General features: G+C 41.1%; 1 protein-coding gene across 1 annotated transcript; it reads left to right on the top strand.

The window, feature by feature from the left end:
- Nucleotides 1-9993: 9993 nt before the first annotated feature.
- On the top strand, nucleotides 9994-13790 carry LOC140792884 (alpha-xylosidase 1-like). The gene is made up of 3 exons (XM_073144145.1): nucleotides 9994-10220; nucleotides 11157-11821; nucleotides 11902-13790. Exons 1-3 carry the CDS (start codon nucleotides 9994-9996, stop codon nucleotides 13788-13790), a joined length of 2781 nt encoding a protein of 926 aa, XP_073000246.1.
- Nucleotides 13791-14506: the final 716 nt, after the last annotated feature.

The following is a 14506-nucleotide window of genomic DNA, read 5'->3' as shown; positions in this document are numbered from 1 at the left end:
TTTAATGAAAATAAACACCTAATGCAATAAGAAAAGATCATAACTAAGTGTATCATGCAATCCGTATCCGGATCCGTATTCGAACTAGATAGGTTATTTTGTCCCGTATCCGATCTGACCCGGGTCGGATAGTGGGTTGGATTGGACTAAAACCGATCTGTTTTCACCCCTACCCTCTACGCATTTATCGATTAATGGTAAGGGTATGGGTAGGATGTAGGCCGCTCAAACTACTCATACTGCCTTTTCTTCAGGCAAGGACAAAGGCAAAGATAGGATGGAAGACACTCCTGTAGGTCAAGGCGAAAGTCACCCTAGCTTGTCCTCGGCACGGACCAGGCAAGGCCAATGCATCGAAGGCGTGTGATATGGAGATGGTGTTGGATGGGGAGGCCTTCCACTCAATCCTATCGATTCAATATCAATCAAGTGCCTAGGACTGTGAACCCTACAAGGCCGCAAACCACAATCCCTTTGAGGTAATGCCCGACTCTGAACCGGGTGTGGCAACAATTAATGGAGTGTCCTTTCGCCTTGGCTCAGGTAGCCAATAGATGGGACGGTCCCCATATGTGCATACTAACAAGACAAACCTGCAAAGGCATGGGAGTCAATGCATACAACAAAAAAGATGGCCAACCCCTTGAGCGCACATGTCAAGGTTGTGAAGTCGATTAAGTAGGCACTTATGCTGGCATCGGCTAGCCACGAAAGGGACAGCATGGAAGTGGATCCAACCTAGAACAACTTGGCGTTGGTGGCAGTCCACGAAGGGCAATCAGATGAGGCAATAGAAATGGAAGCGAAGGCCTGCCTAGTTGGCATCAAACGGGAGATTTGCGCTCCCCCACCTCTAGGCGTGGGAGACTCACCTGAGCCTCCATGCATATTTCCATAGTTTCCAATGTTTAAAGCCCTATGTTGGAACTATAGGGGTGCTCTTAACAAGAAGGCACTTGATCGGTGTAGAGATTTGAACAAAAGCTATAATTTGGATGTTCTTGTCTTGCTCGAGATGCATGCATATTGGGATGCAGCCAAGACTGTGGCCAGAACACTTAGTCGGTGATGGACGTGGTTTGCGATCCCGGCGAGGGGCAGCTCTAGAGGGATCATCGTCTTTTGGAAGAACCCTATTGACTGGGTCAAGATGGTGGCAGCCTCCCGTTTTGCTATCCATATGGTCATTACAACCACCATGGGGTATATATAAATTTGGTCAGCCATCTATGCTAGCAACAACCTCGTGACTCAAAAGGTACTATGGGAGGAGCTTTCTCATCTTACCAACCTTAGCCTCCATTGGATAATCATGGGAGATTTTAATACTTATGTGAACTCCGATGAACAAGAGCTGCGGCTTGGTCGAGCTAGGGACTTTTGAGGGGTTCATTAAACGTACGAATCTTTGCAACCTTGGGTTTGAAGGGCTGTCATTCACGTGGGGAAATAATAAACAATGGTCCTAGAGGATCTAAATCAAGCTAGACCAAGCCTTGGCCAACGGGGAGAGTAGTTGGCTGCCCAACCCCACTTCAGAATTATTCACCTAGATCAAGTAGCATCGGATCATGCCCTGCTTGATACAATTCGGGCTTCACTGATGTCATCTCGAGCATAGATACACTTTATGGATTTTTTTATTCTTATTGTAGTGCTTATTTCAGAAAAAAAAGGGTTTCTTGTATGTCGCATTCGAACGCGGGTGGGATGCGTTTGAATGCGTTTGTGAATGCCTGCATTAGATTCGTAAATACAGAGAACGCAAAATATCCATTTGAACGCGATCGACGAAAATCTACTGTTTCTAGGGTTAATAATTTCATTTTTGAATTGATTGGTTAGCCTATAAAAGAGTGAATAGTAACCAAGGAATCATTATTGAATGAATTGAGTTTTGCCCTAGTCTCTTTCATCTTCTTCTCTATCGTTCTCTCGTTCCCCAGCGTCGCCGCTTCTAACCTCCCTTGACTGGCCCACTCCTCTCCTTTCTTCCAATCTATCTATCACCTTGCCTAACCCCTTCTATCATCCATAATCCTTCTATCTCTACTTACTCATCGGTGTCACCCCATTATTGCCGGTCCACCACCATCCATCAACACCTAGAATCTCATGCCTCCATCCACGGATCCATAGACGCTCCCTAATGTTTGCCTACTTCTCGGATGATATCTCAAGATCCCACCATCTGATTTCCCTAAGACTAGATTTTTTGGAAATATTTTTTCTAGAGCTACAAAATATCAAAATTTCACGTCGATCTGATGGCTGCATCATCCAGAATCTATTTCTAAAGTTTTGTACTAGAGCCACTATTTTTCGGACGCGCTCTCGATGACAACAACTAGAGCTATGCTGCACGGCAAAATAAGGAGGAAGAGATCTGCCCAATAGAGGAGGGGGAGATGGCTACGGGAACTTCCACCCGCGGAACTGCCCGACCAAATCTAAATACCGAAAAGCCTAGCGTTCAAGCCATGCTTGGGTCTCTTTCCGAGCAAATGGCCATCAATAACCAGATGATGATGGAGATGATGGAGATGATGCAGGAAATACAGGCGATAAGAGAAACCATGGCGAACAGAAATACACAAGGATCCCACGACGCGAGTCCACCCGAATGAACCCATTGCCACTGGTTCAGAATTTGCACCAACAAGAGCCTCTGCTGCCACCACCCTATGGGTAGAGACAAGCAAGGATGGTTCCACCAAGCCTAGTTGCAGGTGAGCCCATTCGACGAGCGAACCAAAATAGAGATCGTCTTGGAGATCTAGATCCTAGGGCAAGGCAATATGAACCGGAACTGCGTCGGGTTAACCAAAACTGAAGGAGGGATCATCAACCATTCATGGTGCATCCTCCTCCGATTAGACAAGGACTTGGATATGATCCGGATTGAGACAATAGTATCTGTGGACAAATCGTGCATCTTGAATTTCCTGAATTCAAAAGTGGTGATCCGATCGATTGGTTGTATAGGGCGGGACAATTCTTCGCATACTAGGGTACAACAGAAGAATATAAGGTGACGTTTGCGAGCTTTCACCTTGAAGATGTGGCACTTCACTAGTTTCGAGCAGCCAATGCCAATGAGACGATTGAAACTTGGGTCGATTTCTACACCGATATCACGCGACGATTTGGAGCGTCGGGGTATGAAGACTTCGATGATCTTCTCTCAAAGACGATGCAAAGGACCACGGTCAGGACATACCAAGAAGAATTTGAGAGGATAAGTAGCCGATGCCAACCTCCATGGACGAATCAACAACTTCGCAGCATCTTCATCTCCGAGCTGCAGAGAGACATACAAGCCGACGTAAGAGCTTTAAGGCCTAGAACCTTAAGGGAGGCCTTCGAAGATGTAGTACTCATGGAAGATAAACATCGAGCCATAAAGTTACACCTCAAATAGAACTGGGCAAGCCAAGAAAACCACAGTGAGAATCTTGATCGATACTGGGTCCACCCACAACTTCATTGACAAGAGGCTTCTTAGGAAGATTGGGCTCGAGTCGAAACCCACGGATGGGTTCGATGTGATGATTGGAGATGGCACCACCTTGCGGGCAGATTTCCTTTGTGGAGGTGTGGAGTTGAAGGTGCAAGGCCAAACTTTCACATTGGATCTTTATCCGTTAACCTTGCGAGGTGCCGACATTGTCTTGGGGACTCAATAGCTTTGAAGCTTGGGTCCCGTGACATTTGACTTTACAAACCTCACACTGACATTTTGGAGGAATGACCGGAGAGTGCTGTTGGATAAAAATCAACTGCTGTTTGAACTTCTAAGTGTATGGGACACAAGTGAGCTCGCTTCTTTCTCAGCACCCACTTTTCCTTTTTTTTTAAATCTGTGGAGAGCTAGTGCAGAGAATAGTGATCTGATCTGATGCATGGAGGAGCTGAGAGAGAACCTATCGAGCCACCCTGAGCACGAGGAGTACGACGGGTTGGTACTCAAGCGCAGGTGGATCAAGGTACCAGCGGACGAAGAGCTACGGAGACTATTGATGGCATACTTCTATGATACCCCTATAACCGGCTGGCCCAAAGCTGTACAAGGAGAGCAATGAAGTCAGACGTGAAGAAATATGTGCGTTAATGCCAAATCTGCCAATGAGTCAAATCGGAGATGCTCAAACCAAGTGGGCCTAACCATGTGGTGGGTTCGGCCTTGCCCGAACCAATGGAGGAAGATAGTCCAGTTGAACCGGTCCGAGTCTTAGGCCGTAGGAGAAGATGCCATGGATCCAAGTTGGAGACAGAAGTGTTGATCGAGTCGGATATCATGGATCGCTTCCCCAATTTCACACCTTGAGGACAAGGTTGCGGAAGCGTTGTGGATTGATATAATTTGGGCTTCACCGATGTCGTCTCGAGCATGGATACACATTAGGGGTGTCTTTTATTCTTGTTGTAGTGTTTATTTCAGGAAAAAACTTATTATGTCGCGTTCGAACGCGGGTGGGGTGCGTTCGAACGCGTTTGTAAACGCCTACATCAGGTTCGCAAATACAGAGAATGCAAAATGTGTGTTCGAACGCAATCGGTGAAAATCCACTGTTTCTAGGGTTAATAATTATTATTTTTGAATTATTTGGTTAGTCTCTAAAGGTGTGCATGGCAACCAAGGAGTCATTATTGAATGAATTGAGTTTTGCCCTAGTCTCCTTCATCTTCTTCTCTCTTATTCTCTCGTTCACCAGTGCTGCCGCTTCTAACCTCCCTCGATCGGCCACTCACCCTAGTCCCTTAGGGGTGGCCCACTCCTCCCCCTTCTTCCAATCTATCTATCACTTAGGATCTCGTGCCTCCATCAACAGATCCATAGACGGACTCCCTAATATTTGTCTACTTCTCGGATAATATCTCGAGATACCATCATCCAATTTCCTTGGAAAGATTGTTTCTAGGGCTACATCATATCAAAATTTTACGTTAATCCAATGGCTGCATCATCTGGGATCCATTTTCAAAATTTCTTGCCAGATTCTGTCTAGATCTAAAAATGAGATAGATCGAACCTTAGCCTAAGGGAAGATCGTATCACTGCTACTAATAACTATTCAACTTAATCTTCTTCTCTTGCATATTGGCCTTTCCGATTTGAGCTCCTTTGGCTCAAATATGTCGACAATGAGAGTGTGATACATGAGATTTGGGATCAACTTGCTCATAAGAACCCTCTCCATGCCTTTAGTCACAAAGTCTGTATGCTACCGAAGGCTTTTTGTAGTTAGCATATGAGGGTCATGGGTAATCTGGAAACCAACCTCAAAGATGCCTTAATGATGGTCAAGCTGCTAGATGAGAAGGATGTTCTTAGTCTACTAGGCGAGGTGGAGTTGTAACCCTCAACTACCAATACAGTCACAAGATGGCGCTCAGCCGCCAAATCAATATTAAGTGCACACAAAAGGGCTCGCCAGAAGTGGGTGCTCGAGGGTGACTACAACACCAAATATGACCACCTCCATATGACCATTCACAAGCAGCGTAATGGGATCTCGACGATCAAGAAGGATGATGGTTGTTGGATGCAAGACCCGATGAAGACTAGGGACGGAGACTAGGACTACCATTGTCTAGTGCTTTCCATGATTTTGCTGAAGGATGCTCAGCTGCTTATATCTCTAGTTTTCTTCGAAGAAATCAAAGTGGCAGTGTGGAGCTTGCCTTGGGGAAAAGCGCCAAGGTCGGACAATCTTCAAGTTGAGGTCTACATTCAGTTCTCGGACATCCTTAGGATCAACTTGTGTGAAGCGATCAGCTTCTTCACATCGGCTTCCCTACTGAGCCGCTAAAGCAACACTTTCCTAACCCTAAAACCTAAGTCTAACAACCCAGTGCAAGTGAAGGATTTTTGGCCAATTGCTCTCTGTAATGTGGTGTATAAAGTCATCTCTAGTGTGCTTTTAGCTCGACTCAAACCCCTCCTTCCCAAAGTGGTCAGCTCAGAGCAATCAACCTTCGTTGCCAGCCACAATATCATGGATAACACATTGGTGGCCCAAGAAGTTGCATACTCTCTAGTCCATGACAAGCATTGGCCACTGATGATGATGGCAAAGATAGACATGGAGAAGGCCTATGATTGGGTCAGTTGGACGGCAGTGCTCAGCATGCTTGCTCGTATGGGATTCCTTTACCGCTAGTGTGCATGGATCCAAGTGTGCATCACATCGCCAAGATTCTCATTCTTATCAATGGCAACCTCTTAGAGTGGTTCTCGTCCCATTGCGTCCTATGTCAAGGCGACCCACTATCATCGTACCTTTTTAGTTTGGTCTCCTAGGTCCTCACCGGTTTGATGAATGCTAAGGTTAACTCCAGCAAGCTCCAAAGGTTCAAGGTGGGAGGTAGGTATATATCACTCCTTTACACTGACAATCTACTAATCACTGCCTTAGCTACCTATCCAAATGCTGATTACATCATTGCTTGCATGGACAATATGAGACTAAGGGTGCCAAAATAAATTAGCGGCTTGAGCTCAGAGTTAGCTCAATTTGGCTTGAGCTGAGCAAGCCGGAGCCTTATTTTAAGGCTCAATTTGAATTTCGAGCCAAGCCTAAGACGAGCTAGAGCTAGCTCGCTTAGGCTTAGCTCGATAGGCTTAACTTATTATTTATAAATATTATATGTGTGTGTGTGCATGTATTAATATATATTGTAACAAAATGTATTTATAGCCATTAGATCTTTGATTTAATGGCTACTATTATTCTATCTTTATCTAACCCTAACCCTAAATCTAATAAAAATCTCTCCAACAAACCTAACCTCTTCCTCCTCCTCTTCCTTCGACGTCGGCCTCCTCATCTTCCTCCTCCTCCTTCACCTCCTCATCCGACCTCCTCGTCCTCCATCAACAAGCTGTCATCGTCTTCTCCTCTTCGTTAGCCTCCTCCTCCACCTCCTCTTCCTTTATCGACAAGTCAAGCTGCCATCCATACCCTCTTCTCCTCTTCCTCATCTAATCATGCTTAGGCTTGACTTGGGCTAGGCTCGAGTTGAAGTAAGCAGAGCATAAACACCTTTGGAGGGCTCAAAATTAATTTTGACTTGAGTTTGAGCTTGATACGAATCAAGTCAGATCGGATTGCATCATGAGAACATTACGCTCGATGGATTAATTCTATTTATATTTTAATTAATTTATATTTATTTATTATATATGCCCTTAAGGCAAGTCTAGTTATGTTATGTAAGCCACTAAGAAAATTTTAATTAAGTCAAGTAAGCCACTAAGGCAAGTTCAATTAAGTTATATAAACCTGTAAAGTAAGTCCTAGTTCAAGTCGTACAAGTCTTTAGGGCTAAGGCAAAGTATGACTCATTGTACCCGACCTCTATATATAGAGGGGCTGAGCTTTTGTGTTTATTAATCTAAGCATTCAAGCGTTGAGAATTAATTAAATTTAGTTACTTTTTTATTATCGTATTTACCATTTTATTGTAGCCATTAGATCGTTTTTACCTTTCTAGGAGTAGATCATAGCTGTAGAACCTCCAAAGCTTCTAAACCCTAACCACAATTTTTCTCCAATAGCCATCCTACCTTACAGTTGTCCACCACCACCCATGGTGATTTGCCACCCTCCGACGACTGCCACAATATCAAATATTTACCATTCTAACCTTATTTCACTTTTTTATTTGTCTTTTCATTCTGATCTTGATTTAAATGAAATTAGAGCCATTATAATCCTAACTTATGAAGGTATCCCACTTAAATTTTCATAATTTTCTTACATCCGAATAGATCCAAATCTAGTTCATAACAGAGATAGAGTCAACTCGCTCGGCTCGTTTACACCCCTATATGAGATATTGCACCATTTTCATGTATTATTTAAAGATAGAGTGTATTATATAGTACTTAAATTATTAGCGATCTATGCTTGAGGTTGCTTAGCCTATGTGGCATTTAGATGATCATACTATCTTGTATAGATTCTAGACATTTTATGATAATAGAAAAATAATTGTGAGGTATGATTATAGCTTCAGTAGTATCTAATGATGTAGTGTTAGGGAATCCATTTTGAGTCGTGCACTTTTGATTTTCATTGTATGCAATGATAGTGGTGGAGATAAGGAGATGAGCTTACAATTGAAGTCCTTAGGCTAATGGCCAGACAACTAGTCATATGTAATATTGCTAAGCATGTACAGGTGACGCTACTACTAGATGTCTATCCTCCTCATTGTTGAATTTGTTAGATGATTCATGGGCTAGGTGAGCGTAGAATGAAATATTATTTTATGAGTTTATGTAAGCATATCGTGTAGATTGAGTTTCTAACTTAAACTTAAGATATGATTTATAATTAAGCATGTATTTATATTTACCTTTTATATTATCTTGGACTATACTTGTTGGGTTTTGTGTTCACCATTTTTTAGTGGAGATATTTATAGATTTAGGAGAGGATGATGTGGGTGTCGAGAAGTAGCTGATTTTATTATGTTGAAATTATATATTTTTTGACTAGTTGGATTATAGCCCTTGGGTGACTTTTATTCTTTTGATTTTTCTACATGAAATATATTTTTAGAAGCCTGTTGCAGCTCGTGATACTATGTACTTAAATTATTTTTGCTTGGATTGCTTATCGTATTATACTATGGAAGCATCTTCTATCATATCATATGAGAACCACGCAAGTTCCACCCACGTTAAGGGCTATATGTCTTTGAAGGTGGATGTTCTTATTGCACACATTCAGCTCTGTATATGCTTAAACTGAATATAATGATTTGATAAAAGTGATTTAGAAGGAATTGATTATTTATTATTTTATTGAATTGATTTTGTTATACACAGTTGCATTTCACGAGTATGTTTTATTTTTGAGCTTTATGAATTTTCACAGATAAAAAAAATATGTCTTGATCATAGAAAAATTGTATTGAGTAGAAAAAAACTATTAAGTTCTAATTTACATAATGGCAAGTTCATGAACACAAAAAACTTTAAAATATAATGTATAATCTAGTTTTATCTAATATTAGATCATGACATATGACTGGTGAAAGATTTCTCGTACCAAGAAGATCTAAGAATGAAAGTAAATTCAAGTCAATACGATAGTGTTCAATTTCTACAGACTTGGCAATTTTTACGTACGAGTCCGAATATATTTTAGAGCTAGTAAGAGAATGACTTTAATCATATAAAACATCTTGAGTACAATCAGATTGCTCGTAAGTGAATCTTATATATAAGTTTGGGTGTGAAATGGCTTGATCCGAGAGGTTGATCAGATCTGTGGTCATTTTTTTTATTTATTGAAGGAGGTTTTTCCATGTTAATTGTTGTAATGTGTTTATTGTATTGTTTTTTATTTCTTACTCTTAGTTTTCTCTCACCGATTTGAGTTTGGTTTTCAAAGTTAGAGTACTATTTGGATTTTCATATCCTACTTAGTTTCGATTTTTTGGAGTTTAATTTTTAATTAATTTTCTAAACCTACTGAGATTTAGTTTCTTTATTTTTTTTGTTTGACTTAGTTTTGACTCTTCATATCTCTTTTTTTTTAGTTGGTCTAGGTTTTAATATTTCCTCCAAATTTTTAGTTTCCAAATAGAATTATTAATTTTTAAACTGCAGAATTCATTTCCAAATGAAATCAATTGATTTCATCCATACCAAACAACAATATTAGAAAGATTTTAATTCAATTTCGTTATTTTCCAAGCAACCGACAAATAAAATTAATTGAACTCCATCAAAATTGGTTTGAAACGTTCACTACAGCACCTTCCAGCTTATTTTTTCTAATCTTGAAGGATACTTAGGGTATCCTATTTTGCACCATATGTACTTACCTTTTCTACAAAAAAGAACCTAATGCTCTCTCTCTCTCTATATATATATAGTCACACTCCACCACTACCACCGTCACCCCGTCACCACCACCACCGCCACCACTAGCAGCAGAGATTAGAAAGTGAAAGAGAAAGCAAGGATATAGGAGGATGTTATCATCTTCCTTGGCAACTCTCTTCCACCATCTCACGTTGTTCATCACTATTCTTTCCATCCAGCTCTGTGATTCATTGCCTTCGCAAAAGGTGGGTTTTGGCTACCGTTTGGTCTCCATAGGACGAAACCCGAATGGAGGAGGACTAATAGGCTACCTCCAAGTGAAGCAGAAAACCTCCATATATGGCCCCGATATCCCTCGTCTGAGGCTTTTTGTCAAGTAAGGAGTTAAAAATGGAAAAACTAACCCACATATTCTTCTTTTGTTCTGTGCTTTAAGACCCAAAAGTTCTTTTTTCTTACTATAATAGATTATTATATTTTTTTTTTTTGACTTGCCCTCTGAAGATGTTCTTCTTTTTAAGAATTGTTTTATAGACATTTTTTTATTCTAACCTTATTTTAGCATTTCTTTTAAAGCTTATGCCAAAAATTAAGTAACTATATTTCTGAAATTATCAAAATACCGCTGTCGGAAGAATAATTTGAATACCTACTGGCATAGTAAATATTTAAACTTTAAAATATAAAAATTAGAAAAAAGTACTAAATAAAAATTACATGATTGTGGGAGTAAAACCATTACGTATAAGCTCATTATATATTTAGAAACTTTAAAAGATTCACCTTGAATGAGATTGAATTTTTCTTTCTAAAATATTTTATGTTAACTTAGATGAGTTAAAATTAACAGAATGTTTTAAATAGATATTTTTAGAAAAGGTAATTATTTTTATTCTTTTGTTGAAAAAAGTGATAAGGCGGTGTTCCCAACCAAACTAAACTCATAAAGTAGGTTTTTTTTTTCAAATTATCCTCTTCCGTAACAAGAAAAAGAACATGGGTAGAAGACTCAGTGTGTTTGTCTTGGAAGACAAACTGATATATGAGTTAACATAAGTTTTAGATATATAAAGATCATTCTGTTCTTAGTTTAGTCGCATTATTAGGAAGGTACCACTGTGCTTTAGTTGAGGCTTCTTGTAACTTTTAGGTTTCCCTACTGACAAATTTGAGTTGATCCCAAGTGCCCATGTAATTATTTAATAGAAAGTTGTAATTATTTACTTGGATCAGCTAACAATCTTTGCATTACTAACACTGAAGTCTTCTTTGGTTGTTCTTTCCTAATCACTATGTGAAAATGATATTGTAGGCATGAAAGTGGGGAAAGATTAAGAGTTCATATAACTGATGCACAGAAGGAAAGATGGGAAGTCCCCTACAACTTGCTCCCAAGAGAGCAACCCCCACCGCTGGGAAGCACTCTTGGGGTACCTACAAGTACTCCCTTCTCGGTTTCCGAGTACTCGGGCGATGAACTAGTCTTCAGCTATGCAGCAGACCCATTTTGGTTTGCAGTGAAGAGGAAATCAAATGGGCAAACTCTTTTCAATACAAGCTATGGGACTATGGTCTTCAAGGATCAGTATCTTGAGATCTCTACTCAGTTGCCTTCCACCGCCGCTCTGTATGGCCTCGGTGAGAACACGCAGCCAGGCGGCATCCTGTTGCGGCCAAATGATCCTTACACGCTGTATACGACCGACGCATCGGCGATCAATCTTAATACTGACCTCTATGGTTCTCATCCTGTGTATATGGACCTAAGGAATGTGGGGGGCGAGGCCTCTGCTCATGGAGTATTGTTGCTTAACAGCAATGGAATGGATGTTTTCTATAAGGGAAGCTCTCTCACCTATAAGGTTATTGGAGGTGTGTTTGATTTCTATTTCTTCTCAGGGACGACGCCCTTGGCGGTCGTCGATCAGTACACTTCGCTCGTCGGCCGCCCTGCTCCCATGCCCTACTGGGCTCTAGGTAAATTGCCTCATTATCCATTAGTCTTTCTTGTAGTCATTCTCTATTTTTAACTTCTCTAGCCCACTCTTTTTCGTCAGGATTCCATCAATGCAGGTGGGGATACCACAATATCTCCGTAGTAGAAGGGGTCGTGGAGGGTTACAAGAAAGCTCGGATACCACTTGATGTGATCTGGAACGACGACGATCACATGGACGCCGCCAAGGATTTCACGCTCGACCCTATCAACTACCCTCGCCCCAGGCTCCTCGACTTCCTTGACAAAATTCACTCAGGAGGCATGAGATACGTAGTCCTCATTGATCCTGGTATTGCTGTCAACTCAACATATGGTGTCTATCAAAGGGGAATGGCGAAGAATGTGTTTGTCAAATATGAAGGCCAACCGTACCTAGCTCAAGTCTGGCCAGGCCCTGTCTACTTCCCAGACTTTCTCAATCCGAACACAGTATCGTGGTGGAGCGACGAGATTGCACGCTTCCATGAACTTGTACCTGTCGACGGCCTGTGGATTGATATGAATGAAGCATCAAACTTTTGCACTGGGAAGTGCGAGTTACCAACAAATCACTCTTGCCCAGATCCAGCTACCTCTACAAAACTTTCGGTGTGTTGCTTGAACTGCAAGAACATAACAAATACTAGATGGGATGAGCCTCCTTACAAGATCAATGCGTCAGGTGAGAAAGTACCGCTGGGCTTCAAAACAATAGCCACTAGTGCAGTACACTACAATGGGGTATTGGAATACAATGCACACAGTCTCTATGGCTTCTCCCAAGCCATTGCTACACATAAATCCCTTCAAGGCCTCCAGGGTAAACGCCCGTTCATCCTCACGCGCTCTACTTTCGTTGGATCAGGATCGTATGCTGCACACTGGACTGGCGATAACAAGGGCACATGGGAGGATCTCCGTTACTCAATCTCGACAATGCTGAATTTTGGAATATTTGGCATGCCGATGGTTGGCTCAGATATCTGCGGATTCTACCCTGCGCCAACAGAAGAGCTATGCAACCGATGGATTGAGCTTGGTGCGTTCTATCCCTTCTCAAGGGATCATGCAAACTTTGCATCACCAAGGCAAGAACTTTATGTCTGGGACTCAGTTGCACAGTCTGCGCGAAATGCTTTGGGCCTTCGGTACAAGCTACTCCCTTATCTTTACACCTTGAACTATGAAGCTCATCTCATTGGCGCACCAATTGCAAGGCCAATCTTCTTTTCATTCCCTAACTTTACAGCGAGTTACAGTTTGAGTACTCAGTTCTTGCTAGGGAGTAGTGTCATGGTTTCACCAGTCCTTACTCAAGGTGCTACATCAGTGAAGGCAATATTCCCCCCAGGGACATGGTACAATATGTTTGACATGACAAAGGCTGTAGTTTCCAAGGATGATCGCTATGTAACGCTCGATGCACCTCTTAACGAGATCAATGTGCATGTTTACCAGAATAGCATACTTCCATTGCAGCGAGGCGGTATGGTTTCCAGTGAGGCCAGGGCTACGCCATTTACACTTGTTGTTACCTTTCCTTATGGTGCCACTGACGCCATCGCGAATGGCAAGGTGTTTGTGGATGACGATGAGCGGCCTGAGATGGCACTCATTGAAGGGGAGGCATCATTCATTGAGTTCTACGCCAGTGTTCGCGGGAAGACCGTCACAGTGTGGTCTGAAGTCGAAAAGGGGAGCTTCAGTTTGGAGAAGGAATTGGTAATTGAGAGGGTGAGTGTATTAGGACTGCAAGGAAGTGGACAAAGCCTGGAGATTGAGGTAGATGGGAAGCCCTTAGGTGATACTTCTAATATTTACTTCAGTGAGACTTCTCAAAGCCATACAGAGAAGCTTGAGGGCGGTAACAAGAGGAAGACTATGATAGTTGAGGTTGGAGGATTAGCATTGCCTCTGGGGAAGAGTTTCTCCCTGACAATAAAGATGGAGATCAAAGGGATGAGTTAGTTCGTTCTATATGTAGGGCTGATTCATATGCTGCTTAACTCTTGCTCTGATAAGCCATGTGCATTTGCATGATAGTGATATCAGGAAGAAACATTTGCATTTAACACACTGCATTTAATTCTATTTCCAGTTTACGCCCTCTATTTAAATTTACAAATTAAGCCCTAATATCCAAGCTTTCCCCAAATCTTATCCGACCTATCTTTACCCGAGCTCTATATCTAACCTGACCTAAGATATAACCAAACTATTTCCTTCTCTTGCTTTAGAGTCTCTTTTTTAAGGAACAAGAAGCAATCACATGTATTAAAAGAAATAAAGAAAAAAAAAAAAGGAGGAAGTAAGTGCATTTTAGTCTTTTTAGAAAAAAAATTGTTTGTAGTTGACTAAATATTCTTTTTAATGCCATTTGTTAAAATCCATAGTATTTTCTGCACATATTTAATAAAATATAGGACTTTAAAAAATAAAGAGTATAAACCACAAATAGGTTAATATAAATTTATTTATTAATAAAAATACATTGAAAAAGGCTCCTTATATGACAGCTTTGAAAGCCACTTGATATAAGTGTTCAAAAAAAAAAAATCTTAACACATTATTGCTTCAAAAAGTGAAGAAATGAATTGAAAACAAAGAAAAAGAAAATGAAAAAGAAAAAGGAAAGCAAACTGTTGAATATGTCTAAGTCTACCTTGTTTGATAAGTGTGAAAGC

Source organism: Typha latifolia, chromosome 1 (genome assembly GCF_019914945.1).
Source record: "Typha latifolia isolate L0001 chromosome 1, TyphaL0001v2, whole genome shotgun sequence".
NCBI classification, from domain to species: domain Eukaryota; kingdom Viridiplantae; phylum Streptophyta; class Magnoliopsida; order Poales; family Typhaceae; genus Typha; species Typha latifolia.
This window is presented reverse-complemented; position numbering and strand designations above follow the sequence as displayed.

Coding starts and splice junctions, on each gene's coding strand:
- LOC140792884 (XM_073144145.1), top strand. CDS start 9,994: ATGTTATCATCTTCCTTGGCAACTCTCTTCCACCATCTCACGTTGTTC. Junction 10,221..11,156: donor CGTCTGAGGCTTTTTGTCAA/GTAAGGAGTTAA, acceptor ATGATATTGTAG/GCATGAAAGTGGGGAAAGAT. Junction 11,822..11,901: donor CATGCCCTACTGGGCTCTAG/GTAAATTGCCTC, acceptor CTTTTTCGTCAG/GATTCCATCAATGCAGGTGG.